At 31.8% G+C, this 22,173-nt stretch overlaps 3 protein-coding genes across 3 annotated transcripts; all 3 read left to right on the top strand.

Annotated features, from left to right (window-relative positions):
- Nucleotides 1-975: 975 nt before the first annotated feature.
- LOC114377439 (transcription initiation factor TFIID subunit 15-like) lies at nucleotides 976-5,453 on the top strand. The gene is made up of 8 exons (XM_028335941.1): nucleotides 976-1,137; nucleotides 1,805-1,960; nucleotides 2,340-2,695; nucleotides 2,803-2,988; nucleotides 3,257-3,340; nucleotides 3,827-3,905; nucleotides 3,988-4,114; nucleotides 4,875-5,453. The coding sequence occupies exons 2-8, from the start codon at nucleotides 1,841-1,843 to the stop codon at nucleotides 5,081-5,083; spliced, it is 1,161 nt and encodes a 386-aa protein (XP_028191742.1). The 5' UTR covers nucleotides 976-1,137; nucleotides 1,805-1,840; the 3' UTR covers nucleotides 5,084-5,453.
- Nucleotides 5,454-7,160: 1,707 nt separating this feature from the next.
- Nucleotides 7,161-12,019, top strand: LOC114377176 (E3 ubiquitin-protein ligase RNF4-like). The gene is made up of 6 exons (XM_028335584.1): nucleotides 7,161-7,393; nucleotides 8,053-8,328; nucleotides 8,430-8,484; nucleotides 9,173-9,270; nucleotides 9,855-10,078; nucleotides 11,559-12,019. The coding sequence occupies exons 2-5, from the start codon at nucleotides 8,086-8,088 to the stop codon at nucleotides 10,074-10,076; spliced, it is 618 nt and encodes a 205-aa protein (XP_028191385.1). The 5' UTR covers nucleotides 7,161-7,393; nucleotides 8,053-8,085; the 3' UTR covers nucleotides 10,077-10,078; nucleotides 11,559-12,019.
- A 4,639-nt stretch (nucleotides 12,020-16,658) lies between these two features.
- On the top strand, nucleotides 16,659-18,709 carry LOC114377323 (60S ribosomal protein L7a-1). Its single transcript, XM_028335778.1, has 7 exons — nucleotides 16,659-16,772; nucleotides 16,943-16,993; nucleotides 17,099-17,300; nucleotides 17,680-17,849; nucleotides 17,937-18,065; nucleotides 18,149-18,241; nucleotides 18,329-18,709. Exons 1-7 carry the CDS (start codon nucleotides 16,770-16,772, stop codon nucleotides 18,458-18,460), a joined length of 780 nt encoding a protein of 259 aa, XP_028191579.1. The 5' UTR covers nucleotides 16,659-16,769; the 3' UTR covers nucleotides 18,461-18,709.
- Nucleotides 18,710-22,173: the final 3,464 nt, after the last annotated feature.

Here is a 22,173-nt window from a genome sequence, read left to right as displayed (position 1 = left end):
TCGTCCATTGTGAAATTTGGGGCTTTTATTGCACAACATTCACATATTTAAGGCATTTTGTGCATTTAAATTTTTACCTATAATTTGTTGTTCTCAAACCTTATTGCGTTTTCGACTTCGAGATCAAGATGGAAAAAAGCCATATTAGGGTAGTTGGGATTATGGTGTGGTGGGATCTAGGTCGAGGTTAGGGTGGCGGCACGATGGTTGTGCATCACCGGTTGTGGTATGTTGGTTGTGTAGTCTGTCGTCTATGGCGAAGAAAATGAATCTGTTGGGGAGAGATGTCAAAGTTTGTAATGTTTTTTAAAACGTTATTTGAAATAATATTTTTTAAAATGTTAGTTTTTAATTTTTTATATTTGACTTAATTAATGTTTTATTCCTTGAATAGTTTTTTTAGTTGGAAATTTAAAAATACATTTTTTAGTTCCTAAATTTTAAAAATTTCATTTTTTAGTCCATGATACATTGGGATAATTTTTAGCTGTCTTAAATTAATTTTTACTTTGTAATCACTTAAATTTGTATTTAATGTCACAAAGTACTTAAAAACCGTTACAATTAATTTATTATGTTAGAGACTAAAAAAATAATTTTCTAAAATTTAGGAACAAAAAAAGCATTTTTAAATTTTAATAACTAAAAAAACACACTCAAAATCTAGGAACTAAAATAATAATTTAGTCTCTTTTATTTTTATCTTCAATGTATTTTTTTTTACCTTTTTAAAATGAATTATAAATTTTTATTTTTCTATTATTTTACACATTTTAATTACTTTTAATTTTATGAAATAGTCAGAATTTAATAAACAAATTTTTTTAGCTGTAATTCTAATTTTGGGCTAGTTTGATCTCACATATATATATAGCCTTAATATTAATAAAAATCAATTTTACATAATTTTCGTCATTCAAAATCAAGACGAGCTATCCGACCCGTATTATTGTTGTGAAAAAAAAATGAAAGAAAAAAAAAAGTATTAACTATTAAGGATTGGCATTGGAAGAGAGGAAGAGAAACAGTGCAGGGAGAGTGGAGAGGGAGTGAGAGGAGAAGCGATAAATCACAGATCTAACGAACAACACAACAACTGCAGCATTTATCCGATATCTCAACCTCCTCCGATCTTGGGTATGCACTCTCGTTTCATTTCTTTATCCTTTTATCTCTATTTGTTCGTTTTTCTGTTCTATAATTTGCCCTTAATTTCGTTTTTTCAACCAAAAAAACCTTCCAATTGTATCTTTATTCTTCTTCCCTTCACCCCTTTCTCTCCGATTGTTTTACCATCGAGCAGTTACTTGTTCAAACGGTGTCTTTCATATTGCCACAGTCGCCCAACGTGGCTTTTGGTTTTTTATTATAACGGGGAAAACAGATTACACCACTGCTTTGTTTTTCAATCGATACACTGACTTTCTGCACTGTACGATTTTTCATCCGATGAAACTTCTAGAACATGTTTTTTTTTTTTTTTTGCTAAGGCGTTGTTCCACGCAATAAAACTTATTTTGCATTTTCTTCTGTGATTTTCACTCTTTAAATAACTACGCAGTTTTTTTTTTTTTTGCGAAAACTAATTTCATCAACGTCACATTTTGCCCCTTAATAAGTAAATTTGTGTCGTATCCGAATGTTTGTTGTTTGTACTTGTTGTCAAACCTTGCAGAAGAATTTTTGTTAGGGTTGTGATAATTTTTTGTTTTCCTTGGAGGTTAATTAATTAATTAATTAATGTCTTGACTTGTGTGTGTGCATTTGTGTACCCCTGTCAATTAATTGGCTTGCTCATTTTCAGAGCTCTGGTTGCTTCTGTTTCATGAGTTAAGGCCCCATGGCAAGCAATCCTGGAAATCATGCCCCTTCAAATGGGTCTGTCTATGTATGCAACTTGCCCTATGGGACTGACGATATTATGCTGGCTGAATATTTTGGTACCATCGGATTAATAAAGGTATGGAGTCTGCATCATGCATGGCAACCATTAAAATTAATGTTATCTTATTGTCAAAATGTCTTTCCTGCTATAGGAAAGATCAGAAATCTTATAAGGAACATAAGTATGGATTCAATTTTTACCTTGGTCAAATTGGAATCTCATATTTCGATGTAAGATTTGAATTAAATTCTGGTTTTTTATCCTTGCAAAATGAGTTTTATTTGGGGTTGTTTACATGAACAATAGGTTCAAATTTTCAATTCATGATTGATTTGTCATTTTTTGCATTTCTCTCCATATAATATTGTTTCTTGTCTTTTTTTTTTACCTTCTCTATGTTGCATTTTATTTCTAAACTGTTAGTCTTATTTCCTTTGCAATTCATACTTCGCAGAAAGATAAACGTACAGGGAGACCAAAAATATGGTTATATCGAGACAAAGAAACTAATGAACCAAAAGGAGATGCTACCGTAACATATGAGGATCCGCATGCTGCTGTAGCTGCTGTTGAATGGTTTAACAACAAAGATTTTCATGGCAATACAATTGGAGTTTTTATAGCAGAGTCAAAAAACAAGGATGAGCAAGCATATAATGCAGCAGTTGAACCTGTAGTTGCTGATGATGTTGGTGGACTAGAGGAAACTACCAAGGATGTTAATGGTGGTAGTGGAAGAGGTAGAGGTCAAAATGATTCTTCAGGCAAAGCATGGCAACAAGATGGCGATTGGTTGTGTCTGAATACAAGGTCTGTGATATGAAATTGGTGAGCAGCTCTTTCTTGCTCTTCTACTCACTTCAGTCATTTTAGATGATTTAGTATTGAGAGAATAACATTTTTCCCTCTCGTAGCAGTTGCTCCAATGTGAACTTTGCTTTTCGTGGTGCTTGTAATCGCTGTGGAACTGCTCGTCCTGCTGGTGCTTCTGGAATTTCAGGGGCTGGTGGCCGTGGCAAGGGACGTGCTGCACAAGAATCAGGGGGCATTGGCCGGCCAGCTGGTGGAGGACTCTTTGGTCCCAATGATTGGCCTTGTCCAATGTATGATTATGTTATATTGCCTTTGTGTTCTTTTCTCTCCTGTGTCTGGTTTCTTTATAATTATTTTCTATTCCATCATCACTAAATGTTTTACTGTTGACCAAGTTTTTTCATTTCGTGAGTCATGTTATAATTAACACTTGGCCTGAGGTAGTTATACTTGACGTTGAATTTGCACATCACGTGTACACTTTTGTGGTTTATGCAGGATTTTTAAAATAAAAAATTTAATGTATGAATTGGCTCTCATGTTTTTTTTTTCACTTAGGTGTGGGAATATCAATTGGGCAAAGCGGACTAAATGCAATATCTGCAATACAAATAAGCCTGGGCATAATGAGGGTGGTGTAAGGTATTGGATTGAATTCTTTTATATACCTTCATGATGACTATCTATTTGCATGCTAGGAAGTGTGTGGGTGTGCTTTTGGTCTTTTTCCTGAAGTCTTTTTGTAAAATGCATTCCGTTGTGTTTTATGGAAAATACCATGAAGTATTTCATTTTGGGAGACTGGGAGATTTCAACTTATGAAGTCTTGTCAAAGTCAAACAAACTTCCATTTATTTAGTTATAAAATCAAAATTAAGTCCACATATGTTGTTAACCCAGTTGGTATTTGGTTTACACATGGATTAACCATTATTATTCATTTTGGTTTCAATTTTGAAAATGTTGGATTTCTTCAATCATAATTGTCTCCTTCATTTTTCATATGTTGAAGCCAAAACTTCAATTTAGTGTCTGTTTTACTATTCACAATTTTTTTTTCTTTACCAATGAAAATGTTACTGAGGTTACTCTCCTAAGGTTTGTTCTTTATAATTTCTAATTAAACAGAGGAGGACGAGGTGGAGGTTACAAAGAGCTTGATGAAGAGGAAATAGAAGAAACTAGACGTCGTAGAAGGGAAGCTGAAGTAAGATTGATTAAAAGTCAGATCATACATGCTATATAATATATATACTACCTTTGTCTTATAATATCTTTTTTACTGTCAGGATGATGGGGAGTTGTATGATGAATTTGGAAATCTTAAGAAAAAATACCGTGCCAAAACACAGCAAGCTGAAGCTGCACGTGGGCTTCCTGGTTCAGGGCGTGCTGGTTGGGAGGTCGAGGAACTAGGTATTGCTGCATATCTAGAATTGTTAATACTACATGATCATTAATTACAAGAGCAAGCTGAAGCTGTACAAGTGCTTTGTGAGCTATTCAAACTCCCAAAGCCCCCACCTCCACACTTTCCCCACATGTTATCCTAGAATCATGATTGCATATCATTTCTTTTTAACGTTTTCTTATTTCCTTTTCAGCATTCTTGATCTAGGCTTTATGCAAATAGTTGATTTTTTAGTTTCTAACCCTGCATACTAGATCAAACTGGTTATTGTTTGTCTTGGGCATTGTTTGGATAAACTTCTCCATTAGCAATTGTAGCTGAAGAAAATAAGAAGGAAAAAAAAATCAGCTTTTCCCATAAGCTAAAAGTATCTTATGCATAAGCTAATTTGTAGAAACTCTTTTATTTTAACTTATTCAAAAGACTATTTTATTTTAACTTATGCACAAGTTTAGTTTATTATGGGAGAAACTTATTTTATTTTTTCTTCCTATTTTTTCTCCTGTAAGTGCTTATGAAAAAGTTGATCTAAATAGACCCTTAGTGCATTTATGTAGCAGTTGATTGTCCATCTAAAGTTTCGAGGTAAAATTATATTGAACTGTTTATTTGTGTTGGAGTATATTATACAGGTATATATGGTTTGCCTAGTTTTTTTTAGCTATCATGGTTAATGAGGATGCATAGATATGCCGTGTTTGTATGAAATTATGAATTGGTTTGATATGCAGTAACCAAGCTATTCTGTAATAATACCTATGACAGGGATAGACAGGGATGCTAGAGAAAGTAGAGACAGAGGAAGGGAGCGCAATGATGGGGAGAGCAGGAACAGAGAGCGAAGCGAAAAAGAGAGGCCTAGCAGTTGGAATAGAGAGAGGGAGAGGGGAAGAGACCGAGATTGGGATTATGTTGATCGAGATAGAGATTATGGGCGAGATCGAGATCGGGACCGAAGTAGACACCGTTACTGAAATTAGCAGCAAGAGTGCATCCGGATGTGTTGACTACCATGCTGTGTTGGCCTTTTGTGGAAGGATTTCAATTGCTTTGAATTCAATCCTTAAGTTTGGGGGATCAACTTCCTGCAATCTGATTAATGCCCATTTTACTTGGCATGGACCTTTTGTACAACCTATGGTATTAATGTTTTTTCTATTCACAAGGACAAGTTTTTGTTTGAGAATGTCGCAATAGTTTGAACTATTAGTTGTCGTCAGCTAATTTCTTGTGTTGTTTGAATGGAATAATTGCTAGAGCGTGAATGATAGTATTACAAGACGATGATGATCTTGAAGGCTGACAATTTTTCCTATTGCAATTTGCAAATGAGTGTTTGTTGCTTGTTCGAGTTTTGATGGTCATTAGACTCGTTACTCAGTCATAGATGCTTTGGGCGAACTAGTATTACAAGAATACAATTTGTGACATAACTAGTTGGAGGTAAAGACGCCAGAGAGCAATCAGTATGCAGAACATGAATTAACCCATTCGGGGTCGAAGTTAATTTCAGTATGTTCGACTCACATAAAGAGTCAGGTCTATAAGTTCATTAAATGATAAATATGTCTTATTATGTTAGACCTTAAAAATAGTCTTATATCTTTGAAATAACTGAAGTTGAGTTTTATAAAATTTAACCTACCTATTTCCATCGTGTATGTCTTGAGTATTACTTGTTTATAATTTGATTTACCAAGGGTTTTTTTTGTCATGTTAGCTAATTAGCTTATTTAAGGTTAGTTTAGGTCTACCGATTTTTTTAATATGAAATGGATTTTTTTAAAAATTAATAGACTAAGTCAGACTTTCAAAAAATGTTAGATCAATCTAAAAACACACATGACACGTAACAAGCCAAATATGAACTTACTTGATTTTAACCTATTTCCGTCCTAAGAAATAGTGTAGCGATTGACAGAAAAATGTGTGATATTTGATAAATAGTAATAGTAATAAAAAATTAAATTAAAATGAGTAAAGGATGATTTCAGGGTAAGTCACAAGGGTAATTTGGACCCTTTATTTAGGCCCTAGCCGGTAGCCACATACTACTACTTGCAATGTGGGGAAGAGAACTGTGGAATCCAGTCCCACCGTCACTCCATTATCTCTTTCCTGTTGATGCTGCTTTCCAAATATGTGAATTTTTCAGTGTCTTATTTCTCCCTTAAATTAACCATTTCAAGTAAATAAGAACGTGTTCATGAAAAAAAAATGCACGTATTTAATTATGAGCAATACTTCACACCACATGTATGTAGTTAAGGTTATTTTTCTAATAATTTAATCTAATTAAATTTTATAATATAATATTCATATGATTTTTAATTTACTTATCATGCAAATATGATTTTATTTCATAATTTATTTGACAAGTTTATATTTTTAAATAATACCATCTTATGAATAGTTATCGTTAAGATTATTTTTCTAATAATTTCATCTAATTAAATTTTATGATATAATATTCGTATTGATAATAATTAATAAATAAAAGCAAGGATTGGTGTCAAGGTAATGTTAAATACACGTTATAATAAAATTATTTAAATATTTTTTATCAAAAAAATCTAGTTCATTTAATTAAATATGACATGTGAATGTTATAAAATAATGAGAAATTATTATCCGGATTCTTCGTGTATTATTGTTATTTCTCGAGAATGTAATTATAAGAATGACATTTTTAAATTTTAAAAAAATATATATTTGGTCAAAAATTTAATTTTTTATATAAAAATGAGGTGTGGAATTTTTTTAAACTATATATATATATATATATATATATATATATATATATATATATATAAACTTACTCACCTTTTTACGTAGGAGTGAAAATATGGGAACATGAAAATTGTTCTTCTCCTAAAAAAGTTTAATGTTCAACAGTAAAGAAATTTAATCTTATAATAAACATGAAAATATTTCCCCGTCTCATATCCTTAAAAACATACACAATAAAAAAATCTTAAAATTATAGTTCTGTAATAAAGATTAAGATTAAGATACTCAAAAGAATTAAAAAAAAAAAAAAAGATAAGTCGAAAGAAATACGTCTGAAAGGTAAAATAAATTTGAAAACTGAGTTTAGCACGTGCGAAGTGACGTTTGGCAGGCGTTGGAAGCGCGTGGGCGGGTCTGAACCCGGGCGGTTCATGTTTCCGTTCACAACAGTGTCAATGTCTTCCTCCCTTCTTTTCCCTTTTAAGTCGTCATAGCTTTCCCTTCCCTTCAATTTCTCCTCAAACCCTACCTTTCTCCGCGTCGTTTCGCAACCGGTAAGCCCCTTAGGGTTTCAATCTCTTTCTCAGATCGCTCTCTACTTCCCCGTTTTTCTTTGTATCGATTTTCTTTTCAATCACCATACAACCTAGTTTTCCAGAAGGACTCGCCTCTGCTTCAATCGGTGTTGTGCTGTTCTGTTTCCTATTTTTTGTTTTTATTTTTTTTAGTTTGGTCAATTCTTTATATATATATATATATATATATATATATATATATATATACATTCCGCTGATGAATTGACGATTATGTGTGAATGATTGGGATCGGGTTACTTCAAGAAGCTTGGCTTTATCGTGTGCACCAGATTAAACACGATTTAGTTTTATATATATATATATATATATATATATATATATATATATATATATATATATATTATTATCTAGCACTGTGCTGATTGTTGTAGGTACGTAGAAAGTTAGTCACGTGAGAAATAGTGATGGAAAATGGAAGTGGTTCTCTAATTTTCTATTCAGTTGTAAAGCTTGCACAGATTGTAGTGCTGACGTTGTGTGTTTTAAGTTGTTTAAGTTTTTGAATTTTTCTGTTTTATGATTGTCTTCTAACATTAAAAGTTTACCACTTCACCTAATTGTTTATGCCTAGACCTTCTTCTAAGAGCAACGTTTGTATGATATTGGATTTTTTTCAGACTGCATCTTGGATACGGGAACAGTGTGCCAATATGAGCTCTCGGGCAGGCAAGGGACCTGCTATCAGAAGTTACCGGCGGAGAAAGACAGCTTTGGACCTTGACCTTAACCGTTTACCGGCTGGTGAGAATCGTGAGCAGGAGGGACCTTCAACTCAGGCGGTGCCTCAAGAAATTCAACTTGAACAGCAGCCACAGGTTACTCAACCTCCGATGATTGACGTGGAAGCCATTGATGATGATGTTGTTGAATGTACCCCAAGGGCTTTTGCTGAGGTTTATCTTCCCTTGGACATGTTTTGTTTCTATTATTTTTTCAATTGTTATATTTCATTGTTGGAAATCAATCTCATTTTTTCATTTGTGTTCCATCTTAGGCTAAAAACAATTCAAGAAGAATTCGTAGGAGGACTGTAGTTGATATTGATCTAGGTAATGTTATGCTCCCCTTTCACATGCCTTTTTCTCACCAGGTTGTGCTGATGTTGAACATTGTGTTTTTAGAAGAAGACAACAGTTGTCAGATAAGATAACCTCATGAGTCATGACCAGTAGACTTGACTCAACTAAGGTAATCAAAGGCTATAATAGAACTCAAGTGGCAGATATGATGGAAGTTTGTTTATAGCCAAAGACTGGTAACCGTAGACCTATGTAAAAGTGAGAGCGTGTTAATTACCAGTGACTATGAATTAGACCATGTTTTCCCTTCAGTGCAAATATCCACATAATGTATTTCGGCAGTGACTCATCTAACTTTCCCCGATGCTTTTCTATGCTGATTGTGTTACAGGGTCTTGTACTAATGCTACTGTATCCCAGTGATTTAACTTATAAAAGCAGGGTTTAGAAGTTGCTAAAGCAAATTATAGTTAATTCAAACTTTGGATTCAATTTTATTAAGGAAAAACTGTGATCATATATATGATATCATGCTGAATATCTTGTTCATTCTGCTTTAATGGTCTGTTGTATGTGAGTTTACTGCCTCCTCAAACATTGGGACTTTTTGTGCTCCTCACATGTTATCTAAAGTTGTCTTTTTTAAAAATGGTTTTTGTTCTCTATGATTACTGATTATAATGGTGGTTAACTTATCTGCCATTTATGATTGTTGCAGAAGATCAGACTAGGCGCAACAAACGCCGAAGAGAATTGCCAAATCTGATTATTAATTGTGATAAGTATATAAATTTGGAAGGCAGTAGCAGTTCCATGGTAAAAAAATCCTTTCCAAGATGGCATTATGTTTTATGTTCTGTACTTCGTCTTCTGTTCATCTGAAAGGAAAAAAAGTTAGCTTTCAAATGTGTAATAATTGAATATCCACCTTGGAAACATAATTTGGTGTTACCTTTTTATCATTTCCTTCTGGCTATGATCTTTAGGCATTTATGTGTTGAGTTTTTTATTTGTTTTATTTTATTTTATATTTTTGGCGTAGAGAAGCATTCAGTTTTAGTCAAATAGTTGTTTAAAATCGGTCGTTCAGATTTCTATTGCTTATTACACAACTATATGTATTTGAAGAATCATAGGGATAAAAGATTTTAGGTGTTTTATTTTTTTTTAAAAACATTTTACTTGCATTTGATGGAATCGTTGCATACTTGGCATTTTGATATCACTGCTTGCTTTTTATCTTGTGTTGGTAGAGCAGTTTATTATTTCAAACTTAACTTGATTTCCTTTATCCTATTAAATTGTTATAATATGATTTATTCCCCTCAATAAAGAACATAATAGATTACTGTAAAGGTTTACTGGAATTCTAATTTCTGACTTGGATTTTTCTTTTGTAGGGGGGAAGTGTTAAAAAGACACCCGAACCTCCAAAGGAGCTTGTCTTCAACTGTCCAATATGTATGGGCCCTATGGTACATGAAATGTCAACAAGATGTGGTCATATTTTTTGCAAGGATTGCATCAAGGCTGCTATAAGTGCTCAGGGTAAATGCCCTACCTGTAGAAAAAAGGTTGTTGCGAAAGATCTTATAAGGGTGTATCTCCCATCAACTAGTTGAAGGTATGGTTAAAATTACTTGTGATTAATTATGTTGGTCGAGGTGCTTTCTTGTTACACAATATGTAATAAATGATAGGTCTTGGAAAGGCTGTCATTACTTCTATTGGTGGGTTGTTGTTCTTTTAATCTTTAGTGGGTTTTGAATAAGTATATGGGATTATGCTGACCAAAAAAAAAAAGTATATGGGATTAATATTACAAAACGATGGGGAAATTAATAAAATGCCTAACAGTTTACAAACTATGTGGATGTAGTAGAAATGATCAAATGAGTATGTTAAGAAGAATGTGTGGCCACACAAAATGATTGTGTACAAAGAGATATAGGTGTGACACCTATTGAGGAAAGACAACAAAAAATTGGTTAATGTAGTTTGGACATGTGCAATGAAGGTGACGGAGGCACTGGTAAGGAGAGTAAACTTTTATCCATGTGTAAAGGGATAGATAAATCAAGAAGAACATTAGAGGAAATTATTAAAAGGGACCTCATGGCGAATGATAAACAAGTCCAACGAATGGCACCATTGTGATCCTTGTAGACTACTTACCTAGTGGGATAAGGCTATTGTTTTTTTCTTTTTTTGCACAGCAAAAATCAGTATTATATATTAAGTGTAATACAGTACTAGTTGTACTGCAGATAGGATAAAATGTACAAGGCAAAATTGCCTAACCCATCTGAAAGTTACATGATCACATTAGCTAAAGCCAAAAAGGAAACACCCCCTAAGACAACTCCTCCCTCAAGCTAGTGGACCATTGATTAAAATGAATATGGAAGTCTTCATCCATGGAATAAAGCTTCATCCATTGATAAGGCTATTGTTGGTGGTGCTGGGTTTTAATAAATAAACTTGATTTAAAAAAATGGACATAAATACCACTGTACCCAAATTTAAGGAGTTGTGGAGAGAAACTGAGATATTTGAGACAGTAAAAAAAGGTGCTGGAGACATCAATGGGGTATATGAAATACAAGTAGAGAAATGAAAAGAAATATAATAAATGGAAATATCTGATTAAATAAACACATTTATAACCTGTTTTTTCCCCTTTGTTTTGGATAGAGAACTTTTGGAACAAGCTTGGAAACTACCTCTTTTGCCCTTTAAATAGGATAGATGGCATGCAAGATACTTTCGCATTCTTTGTTAAATAGGTGACAGGGACAGGGACCTTAGACATCTGCAAAAGACTGGCTAAGGCCATACGTTTATTGGATACGCTAAAACAAAAGGGGGGGGGGGGGTGATTTTGAATCCAACATTGTCTGCCCCTCTCAGTTTTTCCGTTTTTGTACTTGATCAGGAAGAGTTGCCTTTCTCTTTGTTTCACTGTATTCTTCTACTCCATATGCATGTGCTTTTGTCAGGGTCAAGCAATAGCTTCCTAATCTCTTTTGACAATAAATATTTCTTAGTCTCTTTTTTATCTTCAATGCATTCTGTTGAATGGTTGCTCCTTTGCCATGCAACAGGATTTCCATGGAAGCTGTATTGAGGAGAATGGGGAATTGAAGAAACACCATTGTACTTTGGACAATACTGAATGGCTGTGTTGTTTCTAATATGTTCCCCATGGCAGATGCTTAGTCTGTTGTTGAGTAGCTGTTTCTCTTACTTAATTTATCATATTAATACATGATGACATTTGGTATAGATATAATTCCTTGATCAGCTTTTTTTAGCTTTCATGTTGTGAAATCTCGGTCTTTTCTTTTTGGTGACAATATATGGCGAGAGGCCAATCATGACCCATTCTTGAGTGTGGGGATTTTGTATGTATCTTCATAAATTCACTGATAGGATTTCTTTTGCTTCGTTGTTAGTGGCTTAGAGCAGCAGGTTGCCAGTGTGACAACTGTTTTGCAGTACTAGTCCAGCGTGTTTCGTTTCAGTTAACATGATATTTGCTGGTTAAATACTATTTTTTTATCAACCTCCTGCAAGTGCAAATACTTGTTGCTGGTATCTTATACTTGACAAAAAAGAGAGAAGGTTTTACTATTTTGATAAAATTAATATTAAGATGCAGTAACAAATTGATGCCATTTTTGTGAGATTCGATTGAGCTATAATTCAGTGAATAATTTGTATTGAGGAATATGCTATTGATGAGACTAGTGCCCCACACAGATTATTGGTTACAGTAGCACCTAGAATCAGCAAAAGTCCATACGGAAAAAACACAGGAGAAAGATATGGCAGTTGAAAATACCTCCAATGTTCAAGTACATTGCAAGTTCATACCAGTTTTGTGCATGGAGAAACTTCGTCCAACAGGACAATCCCACTCTAACATTTCCCAATGAATATTATTGTAGAGGCACTGGTTGTAAGGGATTCACCACACTGGTGGGGGATCCTTAGTATGATTGCTCTCTTATGGTTCTGACAGAAAACCCATAAAAGTTAAGCGTTTTGTGGGAAGGATTGGTTTTGATGAATCTTCCATTATAAAGCCCCAAGGTGAGGCAGGGGGCATGTGGTGCATTTGGAAATTTTGAAAAAAATGCATTGCTTGAACCATTTTACTCAGTTGATGCATTTGAAAGTTAAGCACACGGACAAAGAACCTTGGGTGATTACGGTAGTATGCAAAATCTCAAGTTTATGTCAGATGTCCCTCTGTGGGAGGAACCTTGATCATTAGTTGCTTCTACCAGGGACCCCTGCGAAGTGATGGATGGAAGATTAACGCATGCTTCTGAGAATTTCCCTTCACTTGGTGGAAACGCAGTGTTTGAAATACTATATACTGGATAGTGTCCTTCTGAATAATCCATCCGTGTGGAATAAAGATATTTGCATAGACTTGATGACATTATTTGGTGTCTCGGGGAAAGACAATCCTTGTCTCTTACGTGTGGAAAAATGTATTGAAGGTCTCCTTGTAAATTGCAATGTTTTGGAGACAAAAGTTGTATATAATTTCATTACACCACGATTATTAGGAGAAAGATCGAAACAATGGAGTCTGAATCAATGATCAATTAAAGGTTGTTGTTTGGGGCACCCAACAAAGTTATATATAATTTCACTACACCACGATTATTAGGAGAAAGAACGAAACAATGAAGTATGGATCAATGATCAATTAAAGGTTGTTGTTTGGGGCACCCAGCAATGTGGGTGAAAGGACTAAAATGTCCATTATGAGTCACTATTCATTCTCCAATCTCGCGCAGTGTTTCTTCTTCCGAATTGCTTCTTCCTCTTTTCTTCTTCCGAACTGCTTCTTCTTCCTTTTTTCCACGTGTGGTGGTTGTCCGTGGTTGTTGCTAGTGGCTTTTCTTCTTGTTGTTGTTGGTGCGTCTTCTTGTTGTGGTGGTTTCGTCTTGTTAATCGCCTTCGAGGTTAGTGAATCTTCTTCTTCCTGTGGTGCTTCTTCTTCCTTGTTGTGGTGGTTTGGAATTCTTTTTTGTCGTTAGCTATTGTGTGTTGTTTTGTGTTTTGGTTTGCTCCATGGTTTTTTTTTAAAACCTATATGGATTGACAATCCGTATAGACCATACGACAACGTGTATGGTCCATACAGATTGTCAATCCGTATGGGTTTAAAAATAGACGTAGTGTCAATAAAAAAATTTGTTGTTTGTATGGGTTTTAAAAAATTTTGATTTTCTTGACATGTAAATTATTTATTTTATTTAGTAATTTTTTTGTATGGTTTAAAAAAAATGGACGTAGTGTCAATAAATTATTTGTTTGTATGGTTTAGTAATTTTTTTGAAATGTTAATTTATTATTTGTCCGAGGAGATTGTTAGTTTAAGAAAATGAGTGAAAATAAAAAATAACATCTTAGTTATAAGTAACATTAGATTAGATATTAGGAAGTAATGGTTTTATGTAAGAAAAAAAATATTGTTGGTTACCATTAAGATTAGATTTTAGATTAGATATTAAATCATAAATATAATAGTATTAAAGTCATAGTTCAAATTTATGTAAAAAAAAAGTGTGAATTATTTAAAATTATTACAACAAATTAGTTTTTATTAAAATTGTTAGTTATTTTTAAAAAATGATTGAAAACATAATTTAATTTTTTTTAATTGTTAGTTAGTTTAAAAAAGATTGAAACCATATTTCAAAATTGGTAGTTATTTTTAGAAAATGATTGAAAAATAAATTTAACATATTTAAAAATGTTAGTTAGTCTTTAACAAAGATGAAAACATATTTTAAAAAATTTGGAAATTGTTAGAGGATGAGTGAAAAAAATATTTAAAAATATTAGTTAGTGAAAATAAAGATTGAAAACCTATTTTTAAAAATTGTAAAACTGGAAGTTATTTTTAGAGAATAATTGAAAACAATCATTAAAATATTTAAAAATGTTAGTTAGTGAAAATAAAGATTGAAAACCTATTTTAAAGTCATGTTTTTTTTTCCAGAGTTATAAATTAATTTCACCTACAGTATATGATTATTGTTGGTTAAAGAAATTTTTGTATAATATGAGAATCGAATAGGAATTCTCTTGTTAAATAGATTATTCTTACTCGTATAAATGCAATAAAATCTTATATCATTTAATCAATTATTGGACTCTTACAATTATACTTTGAGCTTTGTTTATGTCACATAAAACTTCAAACATTCTATACTATAAAAGATTCCTAGAGGTTAATAAAATATTTAGGGAATTTTCATTAAGCAACCATTATCACTAAAAGTTAATCTAACCCCCTCTAGTCCCAATATATAACCATAATTACTGGAGTACTCTAAGTAAAACAGAGAAAAAAACATTAGTCTTGTTCATAACAAAGTACAACAAGACTTATTCAATTTCTCATAATATGTATGCTATTTATTTTTATTTTTACTTCCACTTATAATCATAACTATAAGCCTTTTTTAAATGATTTATTGACTAGTTACAAAAATGCAAGTTCAATAAATATGAAGTTACCAAATAAACGTCACATAGTTTACTTTGTCAAACCAAACAATGTAAATATTTGTGCAGACATGTTTAAGGCTGTACAACGATATTAGTTCATTTTGCTATACTAATTGTGAATGATTGTCATGCTAAAGATGGAAATAATATATCGTGTATGCTTGGTTTGCCTATATAGATTTCCCGCACAAGTAAAAAAATATATACATTCCCCACATCTCTCCAGTATAAATTGAGTATGTTTGGTTTGCCTATGGTGCTTAACGTGTATTTTGCCAATATTTTTTTAATATAGATTAGTATACTTTTCACTTAAATTAATCATGTTTGAATTGAATAGAACTGTTATAGATAAGAAAATATTCCCTCTTGATAACTTAAAATCATTAATTAAGGTGAAATAATATAATATCAATTGATTCACAGGTTTCATTGTGTCAATACATATTATCTTAAAAATATGCTATGTGAGTTAAAATTTAGCTTGCGGTAGAAAGTATAATGTTGTAGTGGGTTTTGGAGTTGTTTGTGAGAAAAGGACAATTCATGTGTTGTAATCTTTGCTAATGGCTCAAGCTTCAAAATATTAGTTATAGTGTTCGAGTACAATAACTCTAATCTCATAAATGAAAATGTTTAATTTAAATTGTCTTAATATTGAGCACATGATTAATAGTTGTAACGATGATGATAATATCTTACTTTTTTTTTATTAACTTGTAATTTAACTCGTAAAATGTAAAAGAAAAGAAAAATATGAGAGATATAGGTAAGTTAGCAAGTCAATCATATGGATGAAAAAAATGTCACATTAGAATAAAGGTTTAATTACTTTGAACTATTAAAATGCCATCAAGGAGGGGAAAACTCCTTAAACACCCTGACTTAATCATTATTTAAATAATAAAAAAACTATAAAGGAGAATGGGGTGCAAATTATTTAACATTTTTTTACCACAGACCGTATGTGGGCTATTTCCTTCTTTCCAAATTCAATAGGGTAGAAGGCAAGTTAATTTGATAGCACATGATTTTCATATGCATAAATTAGAAATTAAACTCATGACTACATATTAAAAAATAAAATCATCTATCAATTATATATTTTAGTTAGTTATTATGTTTGTTCTTAAGTATATTCATAATGTGATTCCTCAATGTATTATATTAATGGAAAGGATCTGATTTGTTGGTGTAAAAATAAAATAATGTTAAATATTTAAAGTGAGAGATTTATCACCCCAATAATCTTATTTTGTTGAAGATTTTTACATCAAAAAAATATATTTAACATTTTTAATGTTAACTAACTGTTAACCTTGGTTTAATAAAACATTTTATTACTATCTATTATTATTTTTATCAAGTTGATACAAATGGAACAGAGTGCAGTATTTTTTAAAAGTTTTAGTCTAATTTTCATTTAAATAAATCTCATGCTAAATAGAATGCAATTTGTCTTTTTATTTGTTTGAATTATCTTTTTATATTAGCGTATTTTAATTTTTTTATTTTACTTATGATAAATTGTAAGTATTTATAGTAGAGTTTTCCGCATGTTTAAATAAGTTAATTTAGACACATTAATGACTAAATTAATGTCAAACATTTTTTTTTTCAATTCAACAAATATTTAAAAGAAAAAAATGTTAAGAACCGGGCCGAAAGCGTTATTACCAGGCCCAATACTCATATATAATACACAACCTTAACTAGGGTTTTTCTGAGAGTCAGATTCGCTCGCATTGCTTCGCCTCACAACAGCAGCTGCAGCAGCAATGGTGAGTTCTATTCACGAACGAAAGATCATCTCTGCACATGCTTATGCTTACCTACATTTTCTTCGTTTCTCTTACATCTTAGATAGGTTTTAGGTCTTACATCGATTGTGATGTGAAACCCTTATTTTTGTTTGCGTAATGTGCAATTGTTACTGTGTTTGATTTCGTAGGCTCCCAAACGAGGTGGAAAGGCTCCGGCTCTTGCCGCTAAGAAGAAGCCTGTACGTAACTAATAACTTCTCGGAGTTCAACTCGATTCGTGATTCGGTTCTTGCTATCTGTTTTTTTTTTTTTAAAGTGATTTTTTTCCTGTTTTGAAATCTCAGGAGAAGGTCACGAATCCGTTGTTCGAGAAGCGTCCGAAGCAGTTCGGAATCGGAGGGGCGTTGCCTCCGAAGAGAGACTTGACTAGGTTCGTGAAGTGGCCAAAGAATGTTCAAATTCAGAGGAAGAAGAGGATTCTGAAGCAGAGGTTGAAGGTTCCCCCAGCTTTGAACCAGTTTACCAAAACTCTTGACAAAAACCTAGGTAATAATAACTAACACAATGTTTGGATCTGGTATACTTGTGCGTGTTGTTCTGTGAGGTGTAATCCTTGTTATTTTTATTATTATTATAGATCATTGTTATTTACCTAGGCACATCCAAATATGATGATTCATTTTGGATATTTTCAAGCCTAAATTAGGCTATGTTGTTCTTATTTTTTTTATTTATCAATTCTCTTGAAATTAATATTGAAACAGTCACATATATTACATGCCGATGATTGTTGATGACCGTAATGTTCGTGTTGTCGAATATGCCTTTGCCTCATTGCAAAGTAGCTGCATTTTTGTTGTATGATAATTTTAATATTCAATGCCCTGTTCCTAATTTTGATGTTTCTTATTAATCTAATCTGCAGCAACAAGTCTGTTCAAGTTGCTTCTGAAGTACAGGCCCGAGGACAAAGCTGAAAAGAAGGAGAGGCTCTTGAAAAGGGCTCAGGCAGAGGCTGAAGGCAAAACTGTTGAAGCTAAGAAGCCTATTGTTGTGAAGTATGGTCTCAACCATGTTACCTACCTCATCGAGCAGGTTGTTTTCTGTGTTATTATCACTTTTGTGATTGTAGTTTTGCCCCTGTATTTTTTTAGTGATGTTGATTTTATTTTTTCCTAGCAGAACAAAGCACAGCTCGTTGTGATTGCTCACGATGTGGACCCAATTGAATTGGTTGTCTGGCTTCCTGCTTTGTGCAGGAAGATGGAAATTCCGTACTGTATTGTGAAGGGAAAGGCCCGCTTGGGAACGGTAATGTTTCTTTGTATATTGTGATTTTCATACTGTATGACTGAATTAAATGACTGATTTAAAACCCACATGCTTTTTAACAGGTTGTCCACAAGAAAACTGCATCCGTTTTGTGTTTGACCACTGTTAAGAATGAAGATAAATTGGAGTTCAGCAGAGTTTTGGAGGCTATCAAGGTGGCGTTGATTAAATTAATACTGTTTCTTTTATGCTGTTGTAAAAAAACTGATTGTATTGTGTTTTGGTTGGTGGTTTCCTTTCAGGCTAACTTCAACGACAAATATGACGAGTACAGAAAGAAGTGGGGTGGTGGGATCATGGGATCCAAATCCCAAGCGAAAACCAGAGCAAAGGAGAAGCTTCTTGCCAAGGAAGCTGCTCAGAGGATGACTTAGGAGGAGTTTCTTATATTTTGTTGTTTTGCGAATGCTATTTAGTCTGTGTTTTTTAATGTTACTCTCTTTTAATTATTGTCTTTATAAAAACATTTGTTATTCACATGAGCTAGAGTATTTCGTTAAAATCTCATGCCGTCTGTCCCAATTCCTGAACCCTAAGATTTATTTCTTTTTGGTTGCAGACTTTTTTCGGATACTTTATGAAGGAACTGCATGCGGATGCAGTTGCATCCAATTTTTGATATTTGATATTTTTGTATTTGATTCTCTATGATTATAGTATAAAATAGTTTGTGATCCTCTCTAAACAAAATAACTGCAAAGGATCATTCTGCTGCAGGTGATCATTTTAGCTAGTCAAATTGAAGTGTGCAAGTGAACCGAGAATTGTATATTTTCGTGCTAAACTTGTCGATTATACTCACAAGTCTCTGTTTGTCTGCATAATATATTGAAGCGTAATAAATTGATTAATCTTAAAGTGATGCCGCCTTACACTTTCAAGAAATTCAATTTGGGAATTACAGAGTATTCACTTAGATTTCAGTTAGAGTTAAAAAGTATTTTTTACTTTAAAAGCAATGCTGTCATGAATTAGTTCGTTATATTTTAAATTAGATTGTAGCGCTTGAAATTGAATTGATTGTTCAAATTGGTCCAAGAAAGACAAGACCTTTGAAATAGTGAATTACCATCAAATAATATTTAGTTAATTTTGTTCTTGAAATAAATGACGATAATTATTCAGTCAAATAAATTTTGTTTTTTGTTAATAATTGGTGTTAGCTAACACCATTAACAAAAGAAAACTAGAGTGGTAGTCAAATAAGTACACACATGAATGTCACGACAAAAGATGAAAATGACAATTAGGGTGAAACATACATATATAATTAGGTGGAGGGTCTCAGCTTGATTATAGGAATTATTATGGTGGTGATGACATTTTTCAATGAATAAATTCCAATATGCTAAAAAGCACAAGTCCCAAAACACAATAGAATTAATTATGTTTATAGCTTTTAAATAAAATTGGTTGGTCTTGGTCCCCGATCCAAAAATTACTTAAAATGGTGATTAATACATTTCAAACATTTCCAGTGGATTTAGGACCCCAGAAATTTCTATCACGATTCTTAACATGCGTTTAGAAAGTTCAGAAAAAAAATAAGTTATCAATTACTAGTATTTTTTAAATCATTTATATTTTGTTATGTTTACTTGGTGGAGATTCCTTTTATAATTTGATAAAGTGTACAAGCACACTAGAAGCCTTTGTAGTTCGTTTACCTTCTCTAATTGCAGATTAAGATTAATCTAGTGACCAATCGTGTGGATAAAGAAAGCCACAAATAAAGTTCTCTCTCTCCGTATTTCTGAAATTCTAAATCGAAAAACCCTAAGCTAAGCGACAACAATGGGGAACACAAAAACTCATGAACGGATCATGGAATAGAAATTCACCCCAATGTCACTGCAACGTCAATATGCACGTGATGAACATTTGGATTTACGTTGTGGGTTCAGTTGAATTTACGTTTTGTTTTTTTTATATAATCTGTGTCGTGTGATTGTTTTGGTTGACTCGGATGGCCCAACTACCCAGTTGGTTATAAAGACCTGGCCCGGTGATGCATTTCTGAAGGTTTTTAACAATCAGACACAAACTGTTTGATATGATTTAAACACTTATCCAAGCATTTTCTTATAGTTTTAACCGCTACAAAATATCCGCCACAATCATTTAACACGTGTCACTCCCTACAACAACCACAGCATCATTTTAACCATACACTTGACGGACAGCAAAGACTAAAAATACATACAGACAAAACATTGAAAAAGACTAGTCAAAGTTTTATTTAAGAATTAAAGTAAAAATTTTAAAAAATTTAGGGAATAAAAAATATAATTAACCCAATATAATATGTACTCCTATCACACCTTTGTAACTCATAAGAATAATGCAAAACTAATAAGTGGGCAAATGAAGAATAAAGACATACGAAAATCATTATTATTTCAGTAATGTTTTGTTGCCAATTCGACCTTCTTACCTGGGTTAAGTGGCACCAACTAATAATGAAGGGTCGATGATTTATAGTATTAGGATTTATATCATTTTTCTAATCCCGCTAGTAAGTTCTTTGGTGACACCAATTTGACCGAACATTATAATTTTAAGAGCTATTTTATTATTTTTTAAATTTTAAATTAGAAATTCAGAAACTAAATTGATTATTCAATCTTCAAATTAAAACATCTTGTATTATATATATATATATATATATATATATATATATATATATATATATATAATACAAGATGTTTTAATTTGAAGATTGAATATATATATATATATATATATATATATATATATATTATGTTTTTAGTACTTAACTAGTTTATTAAAGAATGAATATGTGTCATCTTAACACTTTTTTGATAAAATCACTAACAACTAAATGTGGTTCTTGTTTCTGAAAAATAGAGTTGTTTGGTTTTTATTTAGATAAATATTTTATTCAGATTTTAGTTCATATATTTTATTCTGAAAATACACAATTTTTGCTATTTTTATTGAACAAACAAGCAAGTTTTTTGCAAAGATTAAAAACGTTAGTTTATTTAATTTATATAAAGTTAAAAACATTTTAAAGACATTAACTCAAACGGATAAAAAATTGAAATTAAGCAACAATCTTAATTTACCACGCATCGCAAATTAAAATTAGGCTGATGATTTTTTAACACATGCTTCGCCATATATAAATATCACTTCAGCTGAAAATGGGGGAAAAGAAGAAATTTTTCCTGGACTGCACACATTCTCTCTCTATAATATCCAAATTACACATCTTTAAATTATAAATCCCAAACTACACCAATTTTTTTTAAGACACTGAGAAGTGGGAGCTGGCAACCAGACTTCTTAACAGTTAATTTTTTTAAAAAAAATATTAATTTTTTTTAGTTAACATTTTAATTATTTAAAAAAAATTATTGACTGGTTTTTTAATATTATTTTTACATTAATAAAAAATTAAATATTTTAATAGTATTATTTTATTGAATAATTTTTTAAAATAATATTTAATTTTAAAGAAAATGATGTTATTAAATATATATTTTTTTGCTTATATTATTTTATTTTTAAAAGTTGATAATATTTTTGGATTGATAATAATTAATTTATACAAGACTTTCAAACTTTTGATTTTTTTAAAAAATGTATTATAAAGAATACAATGAATATATAATTATCACATATTAGTTATATTTTATGAAGAAATTAAAACTCTCAAATAACAAAAAATATTATCAATAACAATTGAGAATAGTAAAATGAAATTGAAACATAATAAAATACATATAATAAAATGAAAACAATGAAATGTAATAAGAATTAAAACATGAAAATGACAACACTAATCATGGGGTGGAAGGTGTTGCGTAGCAAATAACACTTTTCAAAAACTCGTATTGGTATTGGAATAGGACATTAAAAATAAACACTAATTTGATTGTAAATGATTGATTCGTTTGAAAAGATGAATGTCAATCTCATGTTAGAAATTGTTGGTGTTTGTTTTTCTAAAAAATGTCATAATATTGAGATTGAATATAGTTTGTGATGGTATGTTGTGCGAAAGTGTGTGACTATATTAAGAGTGTTTGGTGTTATTTATAGTTGTTTAAAGCTTCACCCC

The sequence above is a fragment of the Glycine soja genome, chromosome 11 (genome assembly GCF_004193775.1).
Source record: "Glycine soja cultivar W05 chromosome 11, ASM419377v2, whole genome shotgun sequence".
Lineage (NCBI taxonomy): Eukaryota > Viridiplantae > Streptophyta > Magnoliopsida > Fabales > Fabaceae > Glycine > Glycine soja.
This window is presented reverse-complemented; position numbering and strand designations above follow the sequence as displayed.